At 62.3% G+C, this 18842-nt stretch overlaps 3 protein-coding genes across 3 annotated transcripts in view; 1 reads left to right on the top strand and 2 right to left on the bottom strand.

Annotated features, from left to right (window-relative positions):
• Positions 1-343: 343 nt before the first annotated feature.
• On the bottom strand, positions 344-5326 carry LOC118923781 (NUT family member 2B-like). The gene is made up of 8 exons (XM_057499381.1): positions 5299-5326; positions 4754-5010; positions 4293-4630; positions 3324-3452; positions 2837-2976; positions 2115-2410; positions 1437-1553; positions 344-1114 (listed from the first exon to the last, which is right to left on the bottom strand). Exons 1-8 carry the CDS (start codon positions 5324-5326, stop codon positions 344-346), a joined length of 2076 nt encoding a protein of 691 aa, XP_057355364.1.
• A 3866-nt stretch (positions 5327-9192) lies between these two features.
• The window catches only part of ZNF484 (zinc finger protein 484), a 214710-nt gene continuing 205060 nt past the window's right edge, over positions 9193-18842 (top strand). Inside the window, exon 1 of the mRNA XM_057498434.1 lies at positions 9193-9249. The gene's annotated coding sequence lies outside the window, so the exon portion shown is untranslated. The remainder of the gene's footprint in view (positions 9250-18842) is intronic.
• On the bottom strand, positions 11382-17658 carry LOC130683108 (NUT family member 2F-like). Its single transcript, XM_057499380.1, has 8 exons — positions 17643-17658; positions 15853-16049; positions 15332-15669; positions 14363-14491; positions 13877-14016; positions 13155-13561; positions 12481-12591; positions 11382-12152 (listed from the first exon to the last, which is right to left on the bottom strand). The coding sequence occupies exons 1-8, from the start codon at positions 17656-17658 to the stop codon at positions 11382-11384; spliced, it is 2109 nt and encodes a 702-aa protein (XP_057355363.1).

The raw sequence follows: 18842 nt of genomic DNA, 5'->3' as shown, positions 1-18842 counted from the left end.
GAGGGGGAACGGGGACATCATCGCCTTGGGTCCCGGAGCCCGGGACCTTCCTGCTTTCGGCGCCCCTTCCCGTGGAGAAGCCCAGATGCCACTAGGGGCAGAGACGCCGAGCCTTTCGTGACAAAACAGGCTTTATTTGCATTTGCATACAAGGCCCAAATGGGCTGAACACCCCCACCGCCCCACACCTTTCCCACCACCCTCTTATCCCACCCCCCAACCAGCCACCCCCAGGGGCCCTGCCCTCCCACCTCTCCCACCCCACCCTCCCTGTCCCACAGCAGCCAGGATCAGGACTGGGATGTGGAGGAGCCCGAAGCTGCCCTGGAGGGCCGACTCCTCCCTACTGGCTGCAGGGCCGCTTCCTACCCTTCCCTGTGCCGAAAGGGTCCCCCCTTCTCTTCCGGGGCTGTGAGGGGCAGCCCAGCCCCAGAGCCAAGGCTGGTCCCCCAGCGACCCCGAGGCTGGCCCCTGGCAGGGGTGTCTTCCCAGCAGGGGCTGGGCCTGCACACGGGGCCCGACTGCTGGCCTTGCCAGCTGGAGGGCCAGCGGGGCTGAGGCCCGGCTTCTGGGGAGAGCGGGCCTGGGGTACTCCAGGGCGGAGGAGGTCTGAGCCTGGAGTAGGACTCTGGGGCAGTCCCCAGGATGGCAGTGTGTGCTGAGATGCCAGGAGGAAGGCCAGGCTGGGGAGCTCCTCCTCGCCCTCACTGGGCCTGCCCGTGGGCCCCAGGGGCTCCCGAGCAGGACAGGTCTCTCCCGGAGCAGTGGCGAGCCTGGGCCCCAGGCTGGGCGAAGTGCGGCACCGAGCCTGGGGGGCATGGGGCCGCCAGCCAGCCTTCAGGGGAGGGGGCTCCTGGCGTCCTGGAGAGGCAGCGAAGGCTTCGGGCCTCCACACGCCAGCGTCTCCTCGGCTGTGCGCCTGGCGCTGCCCGCAACCAGACTCTGGTGGGCAGGCTTGGTCGCTGGCCCCTAGCTGGGGGCCGTGGCCGTGCCTCTGGGGATCCTGGCCAGCCTCAGACCCAGAAGGCCTTGAGTCCAGTCGGGGTGTGCCGTGACTCGCGGGGGCCTGCACACCCTCCTCCTGCTTCAGTTCCAGGAGTCGCTTCTGCTCCAGCTGCGAGGAGGGAGGGCACCGTGAGGCCGCCCGAGAGGCGGAGGCGGTGCCACGCCAACGACAGCCGCTGCGGCTCTCCTGCCAACCTCACCCCCCAGCTTGGTGCCCCGGCCGGCGTCCTCTCTCTCCTCCCCGGCTCCCCCCATCCTCTCCCTGCCGTACTCCTGCCCGGCCCCCACCCTCAGAGAGGCCCTCCCTGCCACTTCTGCCATGCAACGCAGGGGAACGGTCAGGAAGGAATCCTGTCCTGGGGTCCCCTGCCCTGGCACACCCGGGCTGCCTCTCTCCAGGCTCACCTGTTTCCTTCCCTTTCCCAGCTCACCTGTGCCAAAGACAGTCCTTCCTCCTGCTCCAGCTCCTCAGCGAGGGCCAAGAGATCCAGCTGGGCTTCCGGGCAGGGCAACTCCGCCAGGAAGCGTGGGTGCAGAACTGCGTCCGCCTGGCCCAGAAGGAAGAGGCTGTGAGCATCCTTGGAGGGAATCCCCTGGGCACCCAGAGGACCCAGAGGGCGAGGGAAAAGCAGAGACCAGCCCCAGCCTCCACAACAAGGAGGTGTTGGAAAGACGTGGTCACGGTCCCCGACCACAGGCACACATGCACACGCACAGCATATACACACGTACATGTGTGCATGCCACACACCCCACACGAGACGTGCACGCAAACATATGCACAGCCACACAAGTACATACACAGGTACCTATGCACACACACGCACACACAAGCATGCACACCAACACCCCGCACAACCCTGGCTCACCTGGTTTACCCCTGTACAACACTCAGACACACACATACATTTACACAGATACATATGCACATCCACTGTCACACACACGCACCCGCACACGCATGCACACACACACACACACACACACACACACATCAGAGCTGAGGAATAAGAACAACTTAATTCCAGCTGCCTGGGCACCACCCCGACATGGGTGGTGGGAGTGCCGCTCCCTGAAATCCTGTAGCACCCTGGCCAGGGCCAGCCTACCTTGTTGAGAAAGTCTCCCTGGGCACAAAGCTCATTGATGTAGGTCAGGAGACCCGCGTCTGGATAGACGCCCTCCTCTCCCTGTGGCGGCTTGGAGCTATCCTCCCCACGTTCTTCACCGGGCAGCCCCTGAGTTGGGCCGCTGGGCCCCAGCAGCCCCTCCATGATCTCCAGGCCCTCTGCCACGGCCTCGAGGGGGATCTCCGTCGGCGCCTCGGTGTGCGGGCTCTGCCGGCATCGCGGTGGCTGGGCGTTGGCGGACTGGGCCCCGGCGCTGGCCTTCTCGCGGATGCGTGCTGAGGAGGGTGCAGGGAAGGAGTGTGGGTAGCCTGGCCGCACCTACCCAGCACTGAGCGTGCTCAGGGAGGACGGAGCTCGGGGACATTCCCGTGGGGGGTCATGGCCAGCTGGTCCGCAGGCACCAAGGTGTGGAAGGGGACACAGGGCCTCCGAGGGCTTCATGCTGGGGAGGGAGGCCCGCCCTCCTCCAAGCCCCCTGCCCCTTCCAGCACCCCTTGTGGGTCTCTGATCAGGGCAGAGGGGGGTGGCCATGTCCTAAACCTGGCCCATTCCCGTCGGGACCAAGGGAGACCCCACGCTACTGATGGCATCGAGGTCACTGCCCAATGCGCCCGGGATGAGTAGGACCGTGTTGGGGACCGCAGCCTTCCCAGGCTCCCACTGCCTCTGGCCTTTGGCTCCGGGGGAACACGGTGGCATACCTCGCTTCTGGCCCCGCTCTGGGGCTGAGGGCGCCCGAGGAACAGGCCTGAGGGGTGCTGGATGAGGCACGCCCTGCGCCGCCTTCATCCACTGTGCGTTCTGACATTGCCTCGCCTCCTCGGCCTCGAACTCCATGAACCTGGGGCGAGGGAGGCACGGTCCCTTGAGGAGGAGGCCTCCCGGGCCCAGGCAGAGAAGCAGTCAATGGAGAGGTCAGACGGAGAGGGCATGGGGTGTCATGGCCCCGGCCATGGTGGGGAGGCAGGCTGCCTGGGACACCCGACCCCATGTACAGCCCCAGGGCCAGTGTCTGAACCCCCCCCCCAATGTCCTGAGACCTTCATGTCTAGACAGAAAAGGTCAGCGTCTGGACAGGTGGGGCTCTGGGGCAGGGGTAACGAGTAGCCAGCCTCCCAAAGTGGGGGGGGCATGATCCCAGAGGGGTACAGGTCTTCATCCTGCCCTTGGCCCAGGGCCCTGACTCACCTTCCCGCCATCACATAGTAGATGCTGCGCTCTGACTTGCTTAGACAATGCCACTTCTGCACGCCCCGCTGCAGGACCTCCTCCCGGGTCATGGTGGGGTTCCGGCGGGCCAGGGTCCGAAGCACTGGGCTGTAATTCGCCCACTGGGGTCAGTCACCATCTGCAGCCCGGAACCTGCCCACCCCACCTCACACTGTGGAGCCCGCATCCCCAGCACGGAGGACTAAGCCCAGGAGGAGACCGGCAGGGTCTCGGCGGTAGAGGCCAGCCTTCCGGGCCACTGTGGTGCCGCCTGACTCCACAAGGCTCCGCCACGGACTGCGGCCGCCCGTGCCCTCACACCGCAGCTGCCCACTGTGGCCTGGAGAGCTGGGCTGCTCCTCAAATTGGCATTTTCCGGCTAACAACGACAGGCATCAAATGGGCGAGCACAGGCCACGCCATCAGACACCCTGCCTGGACAGCCCAAGGCGCGGGCTCTGCAGGCCTCGGAATGCAGTGGAGTGGCCAGTCAGGAGGCGCCCGGCCATGGTGGGGCTTCCCCGCCCTGGGCTCCGAGTGTGCCGCCCCACCCGCCCCAGTCCCCCCTGCCTCTCCTGGCCTGGACCCTGCACCCAGGAGGGCAGTTGGGCAGAGAGCTGTCTCCTGGGCCCTGGGGTCCCCCGCCTCCCTGAGGGGATGCCCAGGTATCATCCCCTCAGCCCGGTGTTAAAACGGGCAGAACCCTGAGACCGCAGCCTCCAACCCTGGGTCTGCCGGCCAGGGGCCCCACTGTGAGCCCGCAGCGAACCTGTGGTGAGCATTGCAGCCAGAGGCCGGCTGGCTCACAGGGACCGCCCGCGAGATGCGGCCTAAAGGATGTCACCACCAGAAGTGACCGCCTCCCGACAACCAGCCCGGTCAGAGCGAGGGCGACACCGCCCTTGATCCAGGCTGGACACCGTGGCTTCCCCGTTGGACGACACTCACATGAGGAAGCAGGAGAGTGCCTCCGCATCGGGACTCTGGGGCAGGTGCCTGCGGGCCAGGGGCTTGCAGTGCTGCCAGCGCCGGAACTTTTCGTTCACGCTGGTGCGGTGGCAGGTGTTCCCGGGCGAGGCGGTGGGCTGCGAGCAGGCCGGGCCGCTGTTCCTAGCGGCCCCAGGTGGACGAGGACTGGCCAATGCTGGGAGCCCACCAGAGGCCAGCTGGGCAGCTGGCACTGCAGCTCGAGGTGGACGGTGCAGGGACCAGCCTTCATCGCTAGCCTGGGTGCTCCAGGCAGGAGGGGCGGGCAGGATGGTCTTCACTCCCGAGGCCGCCAGGAACTGGGGCACAGGACACACAGCACCCCCACAGAGGGCCCCAGGAGTGCTCCCATGGAGAGGGGCCTGAGTCACGACAAAGGTCTGAGGCTGGGGAGCCTGCACGGGCCTCTGTTCCGGCCAGACGTGCACAGTGACGTTGCAGGCCCCGGGCCAGCCTGGGCCACAGCTGGCCTGTGCTGCCACCAACGGCGTGCTGGGAAGAGTCGGCAGCACCAGGGTGCTTCCTGGGGGCAACACTGGGCCCAGGATGTTCGGTGGGTGCTGCTGCCAGGGGGCCCAGTGTGGCGGGCCGAGGACGGGAGGGGCTGACGGCATCACTGTGAAAGATGACACGAAGGTGCCAAGGTTGACGGTCCCCTGCGGGCCCGGCACTGGAAACGCTGTCAAGACAGGAGAGGTGCTGAGAGAATCTGTCCTGGGAAGGGTGCCCGGGACTCAGGGGCCGGTGTGCTGGTGGAACCGGGCAGGGCACAGCTGTCCGCAGGGGACAGTCAGGCCCCGACCAGCTGAGACCGTTCCCCTGGAAATGTCTGCCCCACCCGGGCCCCCGGCCCACTCTGCCAAGAAGAGACCTCCCAGCAGGTGCTGTGTTTGTGCCACCAGGCCCTGGCCTCATGGCTGTCTGCACACAAGACTTGCAGACACCTGCCTGCGGGGACGACCCCGACCACAGTCCGTGAGCCGCAGGGCACTCATCCCCCGGGTATGGTCCGGGACCTGGGGCCTTGAGACCCGGCAGTGTCTAAAACACCGGGGCCCACGCCCCTCTGCTTTGCGGTGCCCGTGCCCACGTAAATCCCTCTCTTTCTTGCCTGACACAGCACACCAACGCACTTGAAATGTCCCTCTGCGCGGGAAAGGCCCCGGGACCCTGACTGACATAACCCATCCAGAACCACCCACAGCACACCCTTAACATGGGCCAGGGTCCCTGCCACCGCTCAGGAGCTCCATTCCCAGGAGAGGGTCAGTGGAGGAGGTCTCGTGTGCCCTGAATTCTGTCACTCGACAACCAGTGTGGCCTGCAGAGCCTGGGAAAGGGCTGGGAATGGAGAGCAGAGGGCAGTCAGGGGAGGATCCCTCCGCTTTGGAAAGGAATCAGCACGTGTAGATGTCCCACGGGACAGGCAACCATACTCCACGTCCACTATCATCCCTGGGTTAGTGCCTCGCACACAAGCAAACGCCTCATCTCAAAGGTGAAACGCAAAGCTCAAGTTTGTGAGACACTGGACAGGAGGAAGTGGCTCTGCAGAACTGAGTCTCCTCACAGGGAGAAGGATTCAGGATGACTCAGGAACCCAAGCCCTATCCTGCTGGCGTCACCCAGCTGCCCTGTCCCCGGTGAGCCCAACAACAGCCCACTGCCCAGAGGAGAAGAGCTCTGGCTGGAGGGAGGGTGGCAGGTCTGGGCTCCGGCAGCCAGGGGACGCTGTGGACTTGCTCGTGGAGAGGACACGTGCCTGCAGACTTGGCCACAGATAGGGCCCCTGGACAATTTTCTGGCTCAGGCCAAGTCTGTCTACCTCTCCTAGCGCACTGTGGGGTCTGGTAAAGTGCAGTTCAGATCCCTTGGGATGACATCGTGGGGCCAGCCCTGTGCCCAGGAGGGTGACTCAGGGCCGGGCTTTCCCGGGACCACCCCCCTCCGTGCCACCACCACAGCCTCCCCAAACGCAGGGTCCACGGCGCGTCTCCTTTCTAGAAAGCAGCAGCGTGTGGGCGGCAGTCCCTTCTCCCTGCTCAGGGCGCTTCCCTTGTGTCACCTGACCCACCTCCAGAAGCCACCTCCCCAGGGCTACCTCAGCTTTCCAGAGGCCTCCCCGCACCTCCCAGGTGAGATACCCTGGGGCCCAGAGCTCTCTCCCCCCTTGACGGTCTAACCACTGTGCCCGGATAACAGTCACATTTGAATCCCAGGGACCGGTGGGCGGTGGCCCCTGAAACACTGCCACCCAGCCTTCAGGCCTTACCTCCTCCTGAAGTCATCCCCACAGGCTGAGATCCGACCGCAGCTGCTTGGCCGTTCCACCTGGGGAACCGAGTCCAGGACCAGAGAGCAGCCTCCTCCACCAACTGCTCAGGATCCCACTCAGGCAGGGCAAGTTTGAATGTAAACAGGCCTAGAATGTAGGGGCCCAAGACACTCTGCAGTGGGGGAGGGGCAGAGGGCAGGCGGGCTGGGGGCACGAGGGAGGGGGAGACATTCCACGGGCACTCTGGCAGGTGGGCAAGAGCACAGGTGCTCTTCCAGCTTACAGCGCCACACCCTCGGTGGGTGCCTCTCTTGGCCGCTTACAAATCGTTTTTCGGGCTCACAGCACCAAGGTCCTAGCTGATGTTCCCGCTACTTTCATTCCGTGACCATCGACCTAGTGTGCGGCCGGGGCCCCACTGCTTCCTACTGCCCGTCACTGACTTCCACAGAGGCTAGGCTTTCTGAACCCATGGGAACAGGTGCTCTGATGAGCACGCAGGTACTCATGGCCACGGGCAGCCCTGCGTTTGAAATGGGGATGTCCGTGCAGCCGCGAGCCTGTTCGGGGCACTGTGCCCGTCGCGCTTCAGGAAGCAGCCCGTGCGTCCCCAGGGCTGTGTGTGGAGGCCCTGCAGACCCCAGCCAGGCCCCCGTTGCTGGAAAGCCCCAGCCCATCAAAGAAAGGCCCTGCAGACTCCACGTCCAAGACCAGAAATTCCTCCTTTGCGTTTCTTGGAACATCACCCTCCTGCTAAATATGTATGTTTACCTTTTTAATGGTTTTAATGTACTATCTCACACAAGTAAGACCTTCGCATGATCCACAGTCCACTGTAAACACGGAAAGTACAGTGGCGAGTCCTCCTCCCGCCTCTTTCCCAGCATCCCAGATCGCTGTCCACCGGGAACCGGTGTCATCTGATTGTGCAGATCTTCTCAGACATGTGCTATGTGGCCAAAGGCAAATGCATTCTCTTCTTATTTTTTAAATGCTTTCAGTTTTCTCTTCTGGTGAAAATTCATTTATGTTCTGATATATTTGCAGATATTTACAGCCTTGCAAGCAAGCCACAGTGAGCTTTACTTAACAGAACTCCTGCTGGGGATTGAGAAAAGAACAACTTGCAGACATCTCCCAGGACTTGGGTTTTTATCATGGGAAACCTTAGATGATTTTCACCAAGGAACTTCATATTCAGAGGGATGATGAAGCACAGCATGGTACTGAGACACTCACGAGAGGCAGGCTTCCCTCTTGCTTCCTCCACCAATTGTGGACAAGATTCTCCCTCACGGCTTTCATGTAGGATTTGCTTGTTCTTCTCAAGACCACCGACTGGAAAACCGCACGGTGGAAAAATTATCTCGTCCTAATTCCACACCTCTTTTTATATGACTCCATCAAAAAGCCTAGGCTCCAGAAGCAGATAGAATTGTTAGCCCAAATGTGTTTGAAAACACCAGCCACGCAAGGGGGAGATGACAGTCCTCTGCACTCTGATTTCTGACCATCCCTGCAGGAAGGCCAGGGGCGGGTGTCTTTCGAGAAAACAAAAATCTCCGGACGTGGGTCTCAGGCCTTAGCGGACAGAGGATCTTCCTCCCAGTCAGGGAGGAGCAGCAGAATGGGGAGATCACGTGTGCACACAAGGTTTTAGTGTGGTAGGTGAAGCTGCGGAGTTGACACCCGGTACCCACCTTGCAACAGGCCGGACGGGTGTGTGGAGCTTCTGGGAATGCATTACAAACTCAAGTCCCAAAGTGGCTTCTGCTGCCTGTCTTTTTCATTGCCAGCTCAAGTGCTGCAAAATTCCCTCTGGAAGAGGAGGGGAGTAAAGCTACTCCTACACTGCCTGCTATGCCACTTCAGTTGGCCCCTTGGCCCGTGTGGATCCAGGTCAGAGCGCCATGCTCACGGAGGAGGGTGTGCCCGCCACCCTCCACGCGGAGGCGTGCTCGCCGGGAAACCTGCATGCACTCAGCAGGTGCCGTGAAGGGGACACGAAGTGCAGCAGGCCTGCGGAAGAACCCCGAGTGTTTAGAGCTCTGAGCCAGGAGTGTTCTCTGAAGAGTTATTTTTACATTTTAGGCACTAGTCCATTGTGAGACGTATGTTTTGCAAATATTTGCTCCCAGTCTGCAACTCGTCTTTCCATCTTGTTAAGGCGATCACTGGCAGAGCAAATGTTTTCACTATCGTTGAGGTCTGGCGGGAAGCTCTGGAGGGCCGCCCCTGGACTCGGGGGCGGGGCGCGAACCTAGGGAGTCAGCGCGCTGCCCGTGAGGCCTGTGAGACAGGACGGCTGCGAGGCAGCCAGCCCGCGGTGCGTGGGCCCGGCCGCCGAGCGCAGGGTGCGGGCTGGGGGTGCGCAGTCCACAGGCGGCGGAAAGGAGGCCCGGCTCCGACGCCCCGGGACCCTGAAGCCGGGTCCTGCCAGCCGCGGATTCCCGCTTCGCCTCGCGCGTCGCGCGCACGCGCGCCACACGCCCAGGGAGCGGGCGGGCTCCGGGCGCGCGGACCAGCGGCTCCAACGGCTCCCAGGATCCCTTGCAGCGGACCGCTCGCGCTGCGCACGAGCGCGCGGGGCGGGGCCAACGGCCGAGCGGCCGGTCGGGGGTCCGCGGCGGCTAGCCCCGCCCAGTGCGGGAGGGGACGTGGCCGCCGCGTCCTCGCTGCCGGGGGTGGGCGGGGACGCACGGGCGGCTGCCGGCCTCCAGCACCTCGCGGGCTCTCGGCGCCGAGCTGAGGCGGCCCCGGATGATGACTCAGAAATAAAAGGGGTCATAGCAGATAATTATGGACAGCTATGTGCCAACAAATTGGATGACCTGGAAGAAACGGATAAATTCTTAGAAACATAATCCACCAAAACTGAATCAAGCTCAAATAGAAAGTCTGAACACACCAACAACAAATGAGATTGAATCAATTTTTAAAAACCTCCCCAAACAGCAAAGTTCAAGATGGCATGGCTTCACTGGTGAACTCCACCGAACACTTAAAGAGAAATGTAAAAAGTCCTTAAATGGTCCCAAAAAATTGGATAGGAGGGAGCACTTACAAACTCATTTAGATGACCAGCATTACGTGATACTGAAGCTAGACAGGACAATACAATACAATACAGTAAAATTACAGGCCAATATCCCTGATAAGCATAGATGGAAAAATCCTCAACAAAATTGTAGCAAATCAAATTCAACACCACATTAAAAGGATCATACACAATGATCAAGTAAGATTTGTTCCTGGGATATAAGGACAGTTCAACATACCCAAATGAATGTGACACACTGAATTAACAAAAGGAAGGAATAAAATAAGCTATCTCTATCGATGCAGAAATGGGACTTGAGAAAATTCAGCACCCCTTGCACGGTACAAACTCTCAACAAATTGGGTGTAGAAGGAATGTACTTCAACACAATAAAGGCATATATGAAAAACCCACAACAAGCATACTCACTGATGAAAAACTGAAATCTTTTCTTCTAACGTTAGGCAGAAGGCAAAGGTGCCCACCCTCACTGTTTCTATTCAGTAGCACCGAAAGGCCCAGTCAGGGGAATTAGGGGAGAAAAAGAAATAAAAGGCATCCAAATCAGAAAAGAAGTAAAACTATCTCTGCTCATGCATGTCACGATCATACATGTAGAAAACCCTGAAGTGTCAACAGCAAAAACTCTTAGAACTCATAAACCAATTTGGCAAACTTGCAGAATACAAAATCAACATATAGAAACCAGTCATGTGTCTAAACAAAAGCACCAAATTACCCTATTCACAGAAGGTCCAGCCCTGGGGGGAGGCGATGGGACAGCAGTGTGGGCATCGTTGAAATGCAAAGGCCCTGAGGCCAGCCTCTCAGGCCACAGCTACATGGGGCCTCCTACCTCAGTGGACGGGACGCTCCTGCACAGAAATCCCCCAGAGAGACGAGGTGCCCCCCCCCCGCCCAATCTCCTTTCTGAGTGCCCCGATTCTCCTTCCCAGCCCGATGCCCTCTCTGTGCTGAGGGAAGAGGGACTGTCCACCAGCCCACACATTTCATGCGCCCACCGAGGCCGGAGGATGGGCCTTCCACGTCGGTTGTGGAGCCTGTCCCCTCATGACATGCCTTTCCTCTCTGCTCAGCCCCCCAGGAGACCCTGATGCCTGAGCATCCCCCAGCGCCCCAGCCCGCTTCAGCGAGAAAGGGAGGGCCCCCTCTAGACAACGGCTGTCTGCAGGCTCTGTCCAGAAAGTGGGCTGGTGCTGCAGAGAGCACAGGGCCAAAGCAGCTGCCATCCTTCGAAGTTTGGGGTCCTGTGATGACGCTGTGTCCTGGGGACTCCCAAAAGCGGCCTCCAGGAGGGCAGAGGTGGGGCGGGGGAGGGCTTATGCGGGCGGTGGGCAATCGGGAGCCATCTGGAGAATGCACATGAATGTGGAGGGGGAACGGGGACATCATCGCCTTGGGTCCCGGAGCCCGGGACCTTCCTGCTTTCGGCGCCCCTTCCCGTGGAGAAGCCCAGATGCCACTAGGGGCAGAGACGCCGAGCCTTTCGTGACAAAACAGGCTTTATTTGCATTTGCATACAAGGCCCAAATGGGCTGAACACCCCCACCGCCCCACACCTTTCCCACCACCCTCTTATCCCACCCCCCAACCAGCCACCCCCAGGGGCCCTGCCCTCCCACCTCTCCCACCCCACCCTCCCTGTCCCACAGCAGCCAGGATCAGGACTGGGATGTGGAGGAGCCCGAAGCTGCCCTGGAGGGCCGACTCCTCCCTACTGGCTGCAGGGCCGCTTCCTACCCTTCCCTGTGCCGAAAGGGTCCCCCCTTCTCTTCCGGGGCTGTGAGGGGCAGCCCAGCCCCAGAGCCAAGGCTGGTCCCCCAGCGACCCCGAGGCTGGCCCCTGGCAGGGGTGTCTTCCCAGCAGGGGCTGGGCCTGCACACGGGGCCCGACTGCTGGCCTTGCCAGCTGGAGGGCCAGCGGGGCTGAGGCCCGGCTTCTGGGGAGAGCGGGCCTGGGGTACTCCAGGGCGGAGGAGGTCTGAGCCTGGAGTAGGACTCTGGGGCAGTCCCCAGGATGGCAGTGTGTGCTGAGATGCCAGGAGGAAGGCCAGGCTGGGGAGCTCCTCCTCGCCCTCACTGGGCCTGCCCGTGGGCCCCAGGGGCTCCCGAGCAGGACAGGTCTCTCCCGGAGCAGTGGCGAGCCTGGGCCCCAGGCTGGGCGAAGTGCGGCACCGAGCCTGGGGGGCATGGGGCCGCCAGCCAGCCTTCAGGGGAGGGGGCTCCTGGCGTCCTGGAGAGGCAGCGAAGGCTTCGGGCCTCCACACGCCAGCGTCTCCTCGGCTGTGCGCCTGGCGCTGCCCGCAACCAGACTCTGGTGGGCAGGCTTGGTCGCTGGCCCCTAGCTGGGGGCCGTGGCCGTGCCTCTGGGGATCCTGGCCGGCCTCAGACCCAGAAGGCCTTGAGTCCAGTCGGGGTGTGCCGTGACTCGCGGGGGCCTGCACACCCTCCTCCTGCTTCAGTTCCAGGAGTCGCTTCTGCTCCAGCTGTGAGGAGGGAGGGCACCGTGAGGCCGCCCGAGAGGCGGAGGCGGTGCCACGCCAACGACAGCCGCTGCGGCTCTCCTGCCAACCTCACCCCCCAGCTTGGTGCCCCGGCCGGCGTCCTCTCTCTCCTCCCCGGCTCCCCCCATCCTCTCCCTGCCGTACTCCTGCCCGGCCCCCACCCTCAGAGAGGCCCTCCCTGCCACTTCTGCCATGCAACGCCGGGGAACGGTCAGGAAGGAATCCTGTCCTGGGGTCCCCTGCCCTGGCACACCCGGGCTGCCCCTCTCCAGGCTCACCTGTTTCCTTCCCTTTCCCAGCTCACCTGTGCCAAAGACAGTCCTTCCTCCTGCTCCAGCTCCTCAGCGAGGGCCAAGAGATCCAGCTGGGCTTCCGGGCAGGGCAACTCCGCCAGGAAGCGTGGGTGCAGAACTGCGTCCGCCTGGCCCAGAAGGAAGAGGCTGTGAGCATCCTTGGAGGGAATCCCCTGGGCACCCAGAGGACCCAGAGGGCGAGGGAAAAGCAGAGACCAGCCCCAGCCTCCACAACAAGGAGGTGTTGGAAAGACGTGGTCACGGTCCCCGACCACAGGCACACATGCACACGCACAGCATATACACACGTACATGTGTGCATGCCACACACCCCACACGAGACGTGCACGCAAACATATGCACAGCCACACAAGTACATATACAGGTACCTATGCACACACACGCACACACAAGCATGCACACCAACACCCCGCACAACCCTGGCTCACCTGGTTTACCCCTGTACAACACGCAGACACACACATACACTTACACAGATACATATGCACATCCACTGTCACACACACGCACCCGCACACGCATGCGCACACACACACACACACACACACACACACACCAGAGCTGAGGAATAAGAACAACTTAATTCCAGCTGCCTGGGCACCACCCCGACATGGGTGGTGGGAGTGCCGCTCCCTGAAATCCTGTAGCACCCTGGCCAGGGCCAGCCTACCTTGTTGAGAAAGTCTCCCTGGGCACAAAGCTCATTGATGTAGGTCAGGAGACCCGGGTCTGGATAGACGCCCTCCTCTCCCTGTGGCGGCTTGGAGCTATCCTCCCCACGTTCTTCACCGGGCAGCCCCTGAGTTGGGCCGCTGGGCCCCAGCAGCCCCTCCATGATCTCCAGGCCCTCTGCCACGGCCTCGAGGGGGATCTCCGTCGGCGCCTCGGTGTGCGGGCTCTGCCGGCATCGCGGTGGCTGGGCGTTGGCGGACTGGGCCCCGGCGCTGGCCTTCTCGCGGATGCGTGCTGAGGAGGGTGCAGGGAAGGAGTGTGGGTAGGCTGGCCGCACCTTCCCAGCACTGAGCGTGCTCAGGGAGGACGGAGCTCGGGGACATTCCCGTGGGGGGTCATGGCCAGCTGGTCCGCAGGCACCAAGGTGTGGAAGGGGACACAGGGCCTCCGAGGGCTTCATGTTGGGGAGGGAGGCCCGCCCTCCTCCCAGCCCCCTGCCCCTTCCAGCACCCCTTGTGGGTCTCTGATCAGGGCAGAGGGGGGTGGCCATGTCCTAAACCTGGCCCATTCCCGTCGGGACCAAGGGAGACCCCATGCTACTGGTGGCATCGAGGTCACTGCCCAATGCGCCCGGGATGAGTAGGACCGTGTTGGGGACCGAAGCCTTCCCAGGCTCCCACTGCCTCTGGCCTTTGGCTCCGGGGGAACACGGTGGCATACCTCGCTTCTGGCCCCGCTCTGGGGCTGAGGGCGCCCGAGGAACAGGCCTGAGGGGTGCTGGATGAGGCACGCCTTGCGCCGCCTTCATCCACTGTGCGTTCTGACATTGCCTCGCCTCCTCGGCCTCGAACTCCATGAACCTGGGGCGAGGGAGGCACGGTCCCTTGAGGAGGAGGCCTCCCGGGCCCAGGCAGAGAAGCAGTCAATGGAGAGGTCAGACGGAGAGGGCATGGGGTGTCATGGCCCCGGCCATGGTGGGGAGGCAGGCTGCCTGGGACACCCGACCCCATGTACAGCCCCAGGGCCAGTGTCTTAACCCCCCCCCAATGTCCTGAGACCTTCATGTCTAGACAGAAAAGGTCAGCGTCTGGACAGGTGGGGCTCTGGGGAAGGGGAAACGAGTAGCCAGCCTCCCAATGTGGGGGGGGCATGATCCCAGAGGGGTACAGGTCTTCATCCTGCCCTTGGCCCAGGGCCCTGACTCACCTTCCCGCCATCACATAGTAGATGCTGCGCTCTGACTTGCTTAGACAATGCCACTTCTGCACGCCCCGCTGCAGGACCTCCTCCTGGGTCATGGTGGGGTTCCAGCGGACCAGGGTCCGAAGCAGTGGGCTGTAATTCGCCCACTGGGGTCAGTTACCATCTGCAGCCCGGAACCTGCCCACCCCACCTCACACTGTGGAGCCCGCATCCCCAGCACGGAGGACTAAGCCCAGGAGGAGACCGGCAGGGTCTCGGCGGTAGAGGCCAGCCTTCCGGGCCACTGTGGTGCCGCCTGGCTCCACAAGCCTCCGCCACGGACTGCGGCCGCCCGTGCCCTCACACCGCAGCTGCCCACTGTGGCCTGGAGAGCTGGGCTGCTCCTCAAATTGGCATTTTCCGGCTAACAACGACAGGCATCAAATGGGCGAGCACAGGCCACGCCATCAGACACCCTGCCTGGACAGCCCAAGGCGCGGGCTCTGCAGGCCTCGGAATGCAGTGGAGTGGCCAGTCAGGAGGCGCCCGGCCATGGTGGGGCTTCCCCGCCCTGGGCTCCGAGTGTGCCGCCCCACCCGCCCCAGTCCCCCCTGCCTCTCCTGGCCTGGACCCTGCACCCAGGAGGGCAGTTGGGCAGAGAGCTGTCTCCTGGGCCCTGGGGTCCCCCGCCTCCCTGAGGGAATGCCCAGGTATCATCCCCTCAGCCCGGTGTTAAAACGGGCAGAACCCTGAGACCGCAGCCTCCAACCCTGGGCCTGCCGGCCAGGGGCCCCACTGTGAGCCTGCAGCGAACCTGTGGTGAGCATTGCAGCCAGAGGCCGGCTGGCTCACAGGGACCGCCCGCGAGATGCGGCCTAAAGGATGTCACCACCAGAAGTGACCGCCTCCCGACAACCAGCCCGGTCAGAGCGAGGGCGACACCGCCCTTGATCCAGGCTGGACACCGTGGCTTCCCCGTTGGACGACACTCACATGAGGAAGCAGGACAGTGCCTCCGCATCGGGACTCTGGGGCAGGTGCCTGCGGGCCAGGGGCTTGCAGTGCTGCCAGCGCCGGAACTTTTCGTTCATGCTGGTGCGGTGGCAGGCGTTCCCGGGCGAGGCGGTGGGCTGCGAGCAGGCCGGGCCGCTGTTCCTAGCGGCCCCAGGTGGACGAGGACTGGCCAATGCTGGGAGCCCGCCAGAGGCCAGCTGGGCAGCTGGCACTGCAGCTCGAGGTGGACGGTGCAGGGACCAGCCTTCATCGCTAGCCTGGGTGCTCCAGGCAGGAGGGGCGGGCAGGATGGTCTTCACTCCCGAGGCCGCCAGGAACTGGGGCACAGGACACACAGCACCCCCACAGAGGGCCCCAGGAGTGCTCCCATGGAGAGGGGCCTGAGTCACGACAAAGGTCTGAGGCTGGGGAGCCTGCACGGGCCTCTGTTCCGGCCAGACGTGCACAGTGACATTGCAGGCCCCGGGCCAGCCTGGGCCACAGCTGGCCTGTGCTGCCACCAACGGCGTGCTGGGAAGAGTCGGCAGCACCAGGGTGCTTCCTGGGGGCAACACTGGGCCCAGGACGTTCGGTGGGTGCTGCTGCCAGGGGGCCCAGTGTGGCGGGCCGAGGACGGGAGGGGCTGACGGCAGCACTGTGAAAGATGACACGAAGGTGCCAAGGTTGACGGTCCCCTGCGGGCCCGGCACTGGAAACGCTGTCAAGACAGGAGAGGTGCTGAGAGAATCTGTCCTGGGAAGGGTGCCCGGGACTCAGGGGCCGGTGTGCTGGTGGAACCGGGCAGGGCACAGCTGTCCGCAGGGGACAGTCAGGCCCCGACCAGCTGAGACCGTTCCCCTGGAAATGTCTGCCCCACCCGGGCCCCCGGCCCACTCTGCCAAGAAGAGACCTCCCAGCAGGTGCTGCGTTTGTGCCACCAGGCCCTGGCCTCATGGCTGTCTCCACACAAGACTTGCAGACACCTGCCTGCGGGGACGACCCCGACCACAGCCCGTGAGCCGCAGGGCACTCATCCCCCGGGTATGGTCCGGGACCTGGGGCCTTGAGACCCGGCAGTGTCTAAAACACCGGGGCCCACGCCCCTCTGCTTTGCGGTGCCCGTGCCCACGTAAATCCCTCTCTTTCTTGCCTGACACAGCACACCAACGCACTTGAAATGTCCCTCTGCGCGGGAAAGGCCCCGGGACCCTGACTGACATAACCCATCCAGAACCACCCACAGCACACCCTTAACATGGGCCAGGGTCCCTGCCACCGCTCAGGAGCTCCATTCCCAGGAGAGGGTCAGTGGAGGAGGTCTCGTGTGCCCTGAATTCTGTCACTCGACAACCAGTGTGGCCTGCAGAGCCTGGGAAAGGGCTGGGAATGGAGAGCAGAGGGCAGTCAGGGGAGGATCCCTCCGCTTTGGAAAGGAATCAGCACGTGTAGATGTCCCACGGGACAGGCAACCATACTCCACGTCCACTATCATCCCTGGGTTAGTGCCTCGCACACAAGCAAACGCCTCATCTCAAAGGTGAAACGCAAAGCTCAAGTTTGTGAGACACTGGACAGGAGGAAGTGGCTCTGCAGAACTGAGTCTCCTCACAGGGAGAAGGATTCAGGATGACTCAGGAACCCAAGCCCTATCCTGCTGGCGTCACCCGGCTGCCCTGTCCCCGGTGAGCCCAACAACAGCCCACTGCCCAGAGGAGAAGAGCTCTGGCTGGAGGGAGGGTGGCAGGTCTGGGCTCCGGCAGCCAGGGGACGCTGTGGACTTGCTTGTGGAGAGGACACGTGCCTGCAGACTTGGCCACAGATAACAGCCCTGGACAATTTTCTGGCTCAGGCCAAGTCTGTCTACCTCTCCCAGCGCACTGTGGGGTCTGGTAAAGTGCAGTTCAGATCCCTTGGGATGACATCGTGGGGCCAGCCCTGTGCCCAGGAGGGTGACTCAGGGCCGGGCTTTCCCGGGACCACCCCCCTCCGTGCCACCACCACAGCCTCCCCAAACGCAGGGTCCACGGCGCGTCTCCTTTCTAGAAAGCAGCAGCGTGTGGGCGGCAGTCCCTTCTCCCTGCTCAGGGCGCTTCCCTTGTGCCACCTGACCCACCTCCAGAAGCCACCTCCCCAGGGCTACCTCAGCTTTCCAGAGGCCTCCCCGCACCTCCCAGGTGAGATACCCTGGGGCCCAGAGCTCTCTCCCCCCTTGACGGTCTAACCACTGTGCCCGGATAACAGTCACATTTGAATCCCAGGGACCGGTGGGCGGTGGCCCCTGAAACACTGCCACCCAGCCTTCAGGCCTTACCTCCTCCTGAAGTCATCGCCACAGGCTGAGATCCGACCGCAGCTGCTTGGCCGTTCCACCTGGGGAACCGAGTCCAGGACCAGAGAGCAGCCTCCTCCACCAACTGCTCAGGATCCCACTCAGGCAGGGCAAGTTTGAATGTAAACAGGCCTAGAATGTAGGGGCCCAAGACACTCTGCAGTGGGGGAGGGGCAGAGGGCAGGCGGGCTGGGGGCACGAGGGAGGGGGAGACATTCCACGGGCACTCTGGCAGGTGGGCAAGAGCACAGGTGCTCTTCCAGCTTACAGCGCCACACCCTCGGTGGGTGCCTCTCTTGGCCGCTTACAAATCGTTTTTCGGGCTCACAGCACCAAGGTCCTAGCTGATGTTCCCGCTACTTTCATTCCGTGACCATCGACCTAGTGTGCGGCCGGGGCCCCACTGCTTCCTACTGCCCGTCACTGACTTCCACAGAGGCTAGGCTTTCTGAACCCATGGGAACAGGTGCTCTGATGAGCACGCAGGTACTCATGGCCACGGGCAGCCCTGCGTTTGAAATGGGGATGTCCGTGCAGCCGCGAGCCTGTTCGGGGCACTGTGCCCGTCGTGCTTCAGGAAGCAGCCCGTGCGTCCCCAGGGCTGTGTGTGGAGGCCCTGCAGACCCCAGCCAGGCCCCCGTTGCTGGAAAGCCCCAGCCCATCAAAGAAAGGCCCTGCAGACTCCACGTCCAAGACCAGAAATTCCTCCTTTGCGTTTCTTGGAACATCACCCTCCTGCTAAATATGTATGTTTACCTTTTTAATGGTTTTAATGTACTATCTCACACAAGTAAGACCTTCGCATGATCCACAGTCCACTGTAAACACGGAAAGTACAGTGGCGAGTCCTCCTCCCGCCTCTTTCCCAGCAGCCCAGATCGCTGTCCACCGGGAACCGGTGTCATCTGATTGTGCAGATCTTCTCAGACATGTGCTATGTGGCCAAAGGCAAATGCATTCTCTTCTTATTTTTTAAATGCTTTCAGTTTTCTCTTCTGGTGAAAATTCATTTATGTTCTGATATATTTGCAGATATTTACAGCCTTGCAAGCAAGCCACAGTGAGCTTTACTTAACAGAACTCCTGCTGGGGATTGAGAAAAGAACAACTTGCAGACATCTCCCAGGACTTGGGTTTTTATCATGGGAAACCTTAGATGATTTTCACCAAGGAACTTCATAT

This window comes from Manis pentadactyla, chromosome 3, assembly GCF_030020395.1.
Source record: "Manis pentadactyla isolate mManPen7 chromosome 3, mManPen7.hap1, whole genome shotgun sequence".
Classification (NCBI taxonomy): domain Eukaryota; kingdom Metazoa; phylum Chordata; class Mammalia; order Pholidota; family Manidae; genus Manis; species Manis pentadactyla.
This window is presented reverse-complemented; position numbering and strand designations above follow the sequence as displayed.

What these genes read in the sequence shown, in the direction of transcription:
- LOC118923781 (XM_057499381.1), bottom strand. Translation starts at nt 5,326, where the DNA reads ATGAGTGCCCTGCGGCTCACGGACTGTG. An exon ending in CCTGCAACGTCACTGTGCAC is followed by an intron (nt 4,631 to 4,753) that starts GTCTGGCCGGAA and finishes CCTGTGCCCCAG; the next exon opens with TTCCTGGCGGCCTCGGGAGT. An exon ending in AAGGACTGTCTTTGGCACAG is followed by an intron (nt 1,115 to 1,436) that starts GTGAGCTGGGAA and finishes CCCTCCTCGCAG; the next exon opens with CTGGAGCAGAAGCGACTCCT.
- LOC130683108 (XM_057499380.1), bottom strand. An exon ending in CTCTTCCCAGCACGCCGTTG is followed by an intron (nt 15,670 to 15,852) that starts GTGGCAGCACAG and finishes CCTGTGCCCCAG; the next exon opens with TTCCTGGCGGCCTCGGGAGT. An exon ending in GCACTGTCCTGCTTCCTCAT is followed by an intron (nt 14,492 to 15,331) that starts GTGAGTGTCGTC and finishes GGCGAATTACAG; the next exon opens with CCCACTGCTTCGGACCCTGG.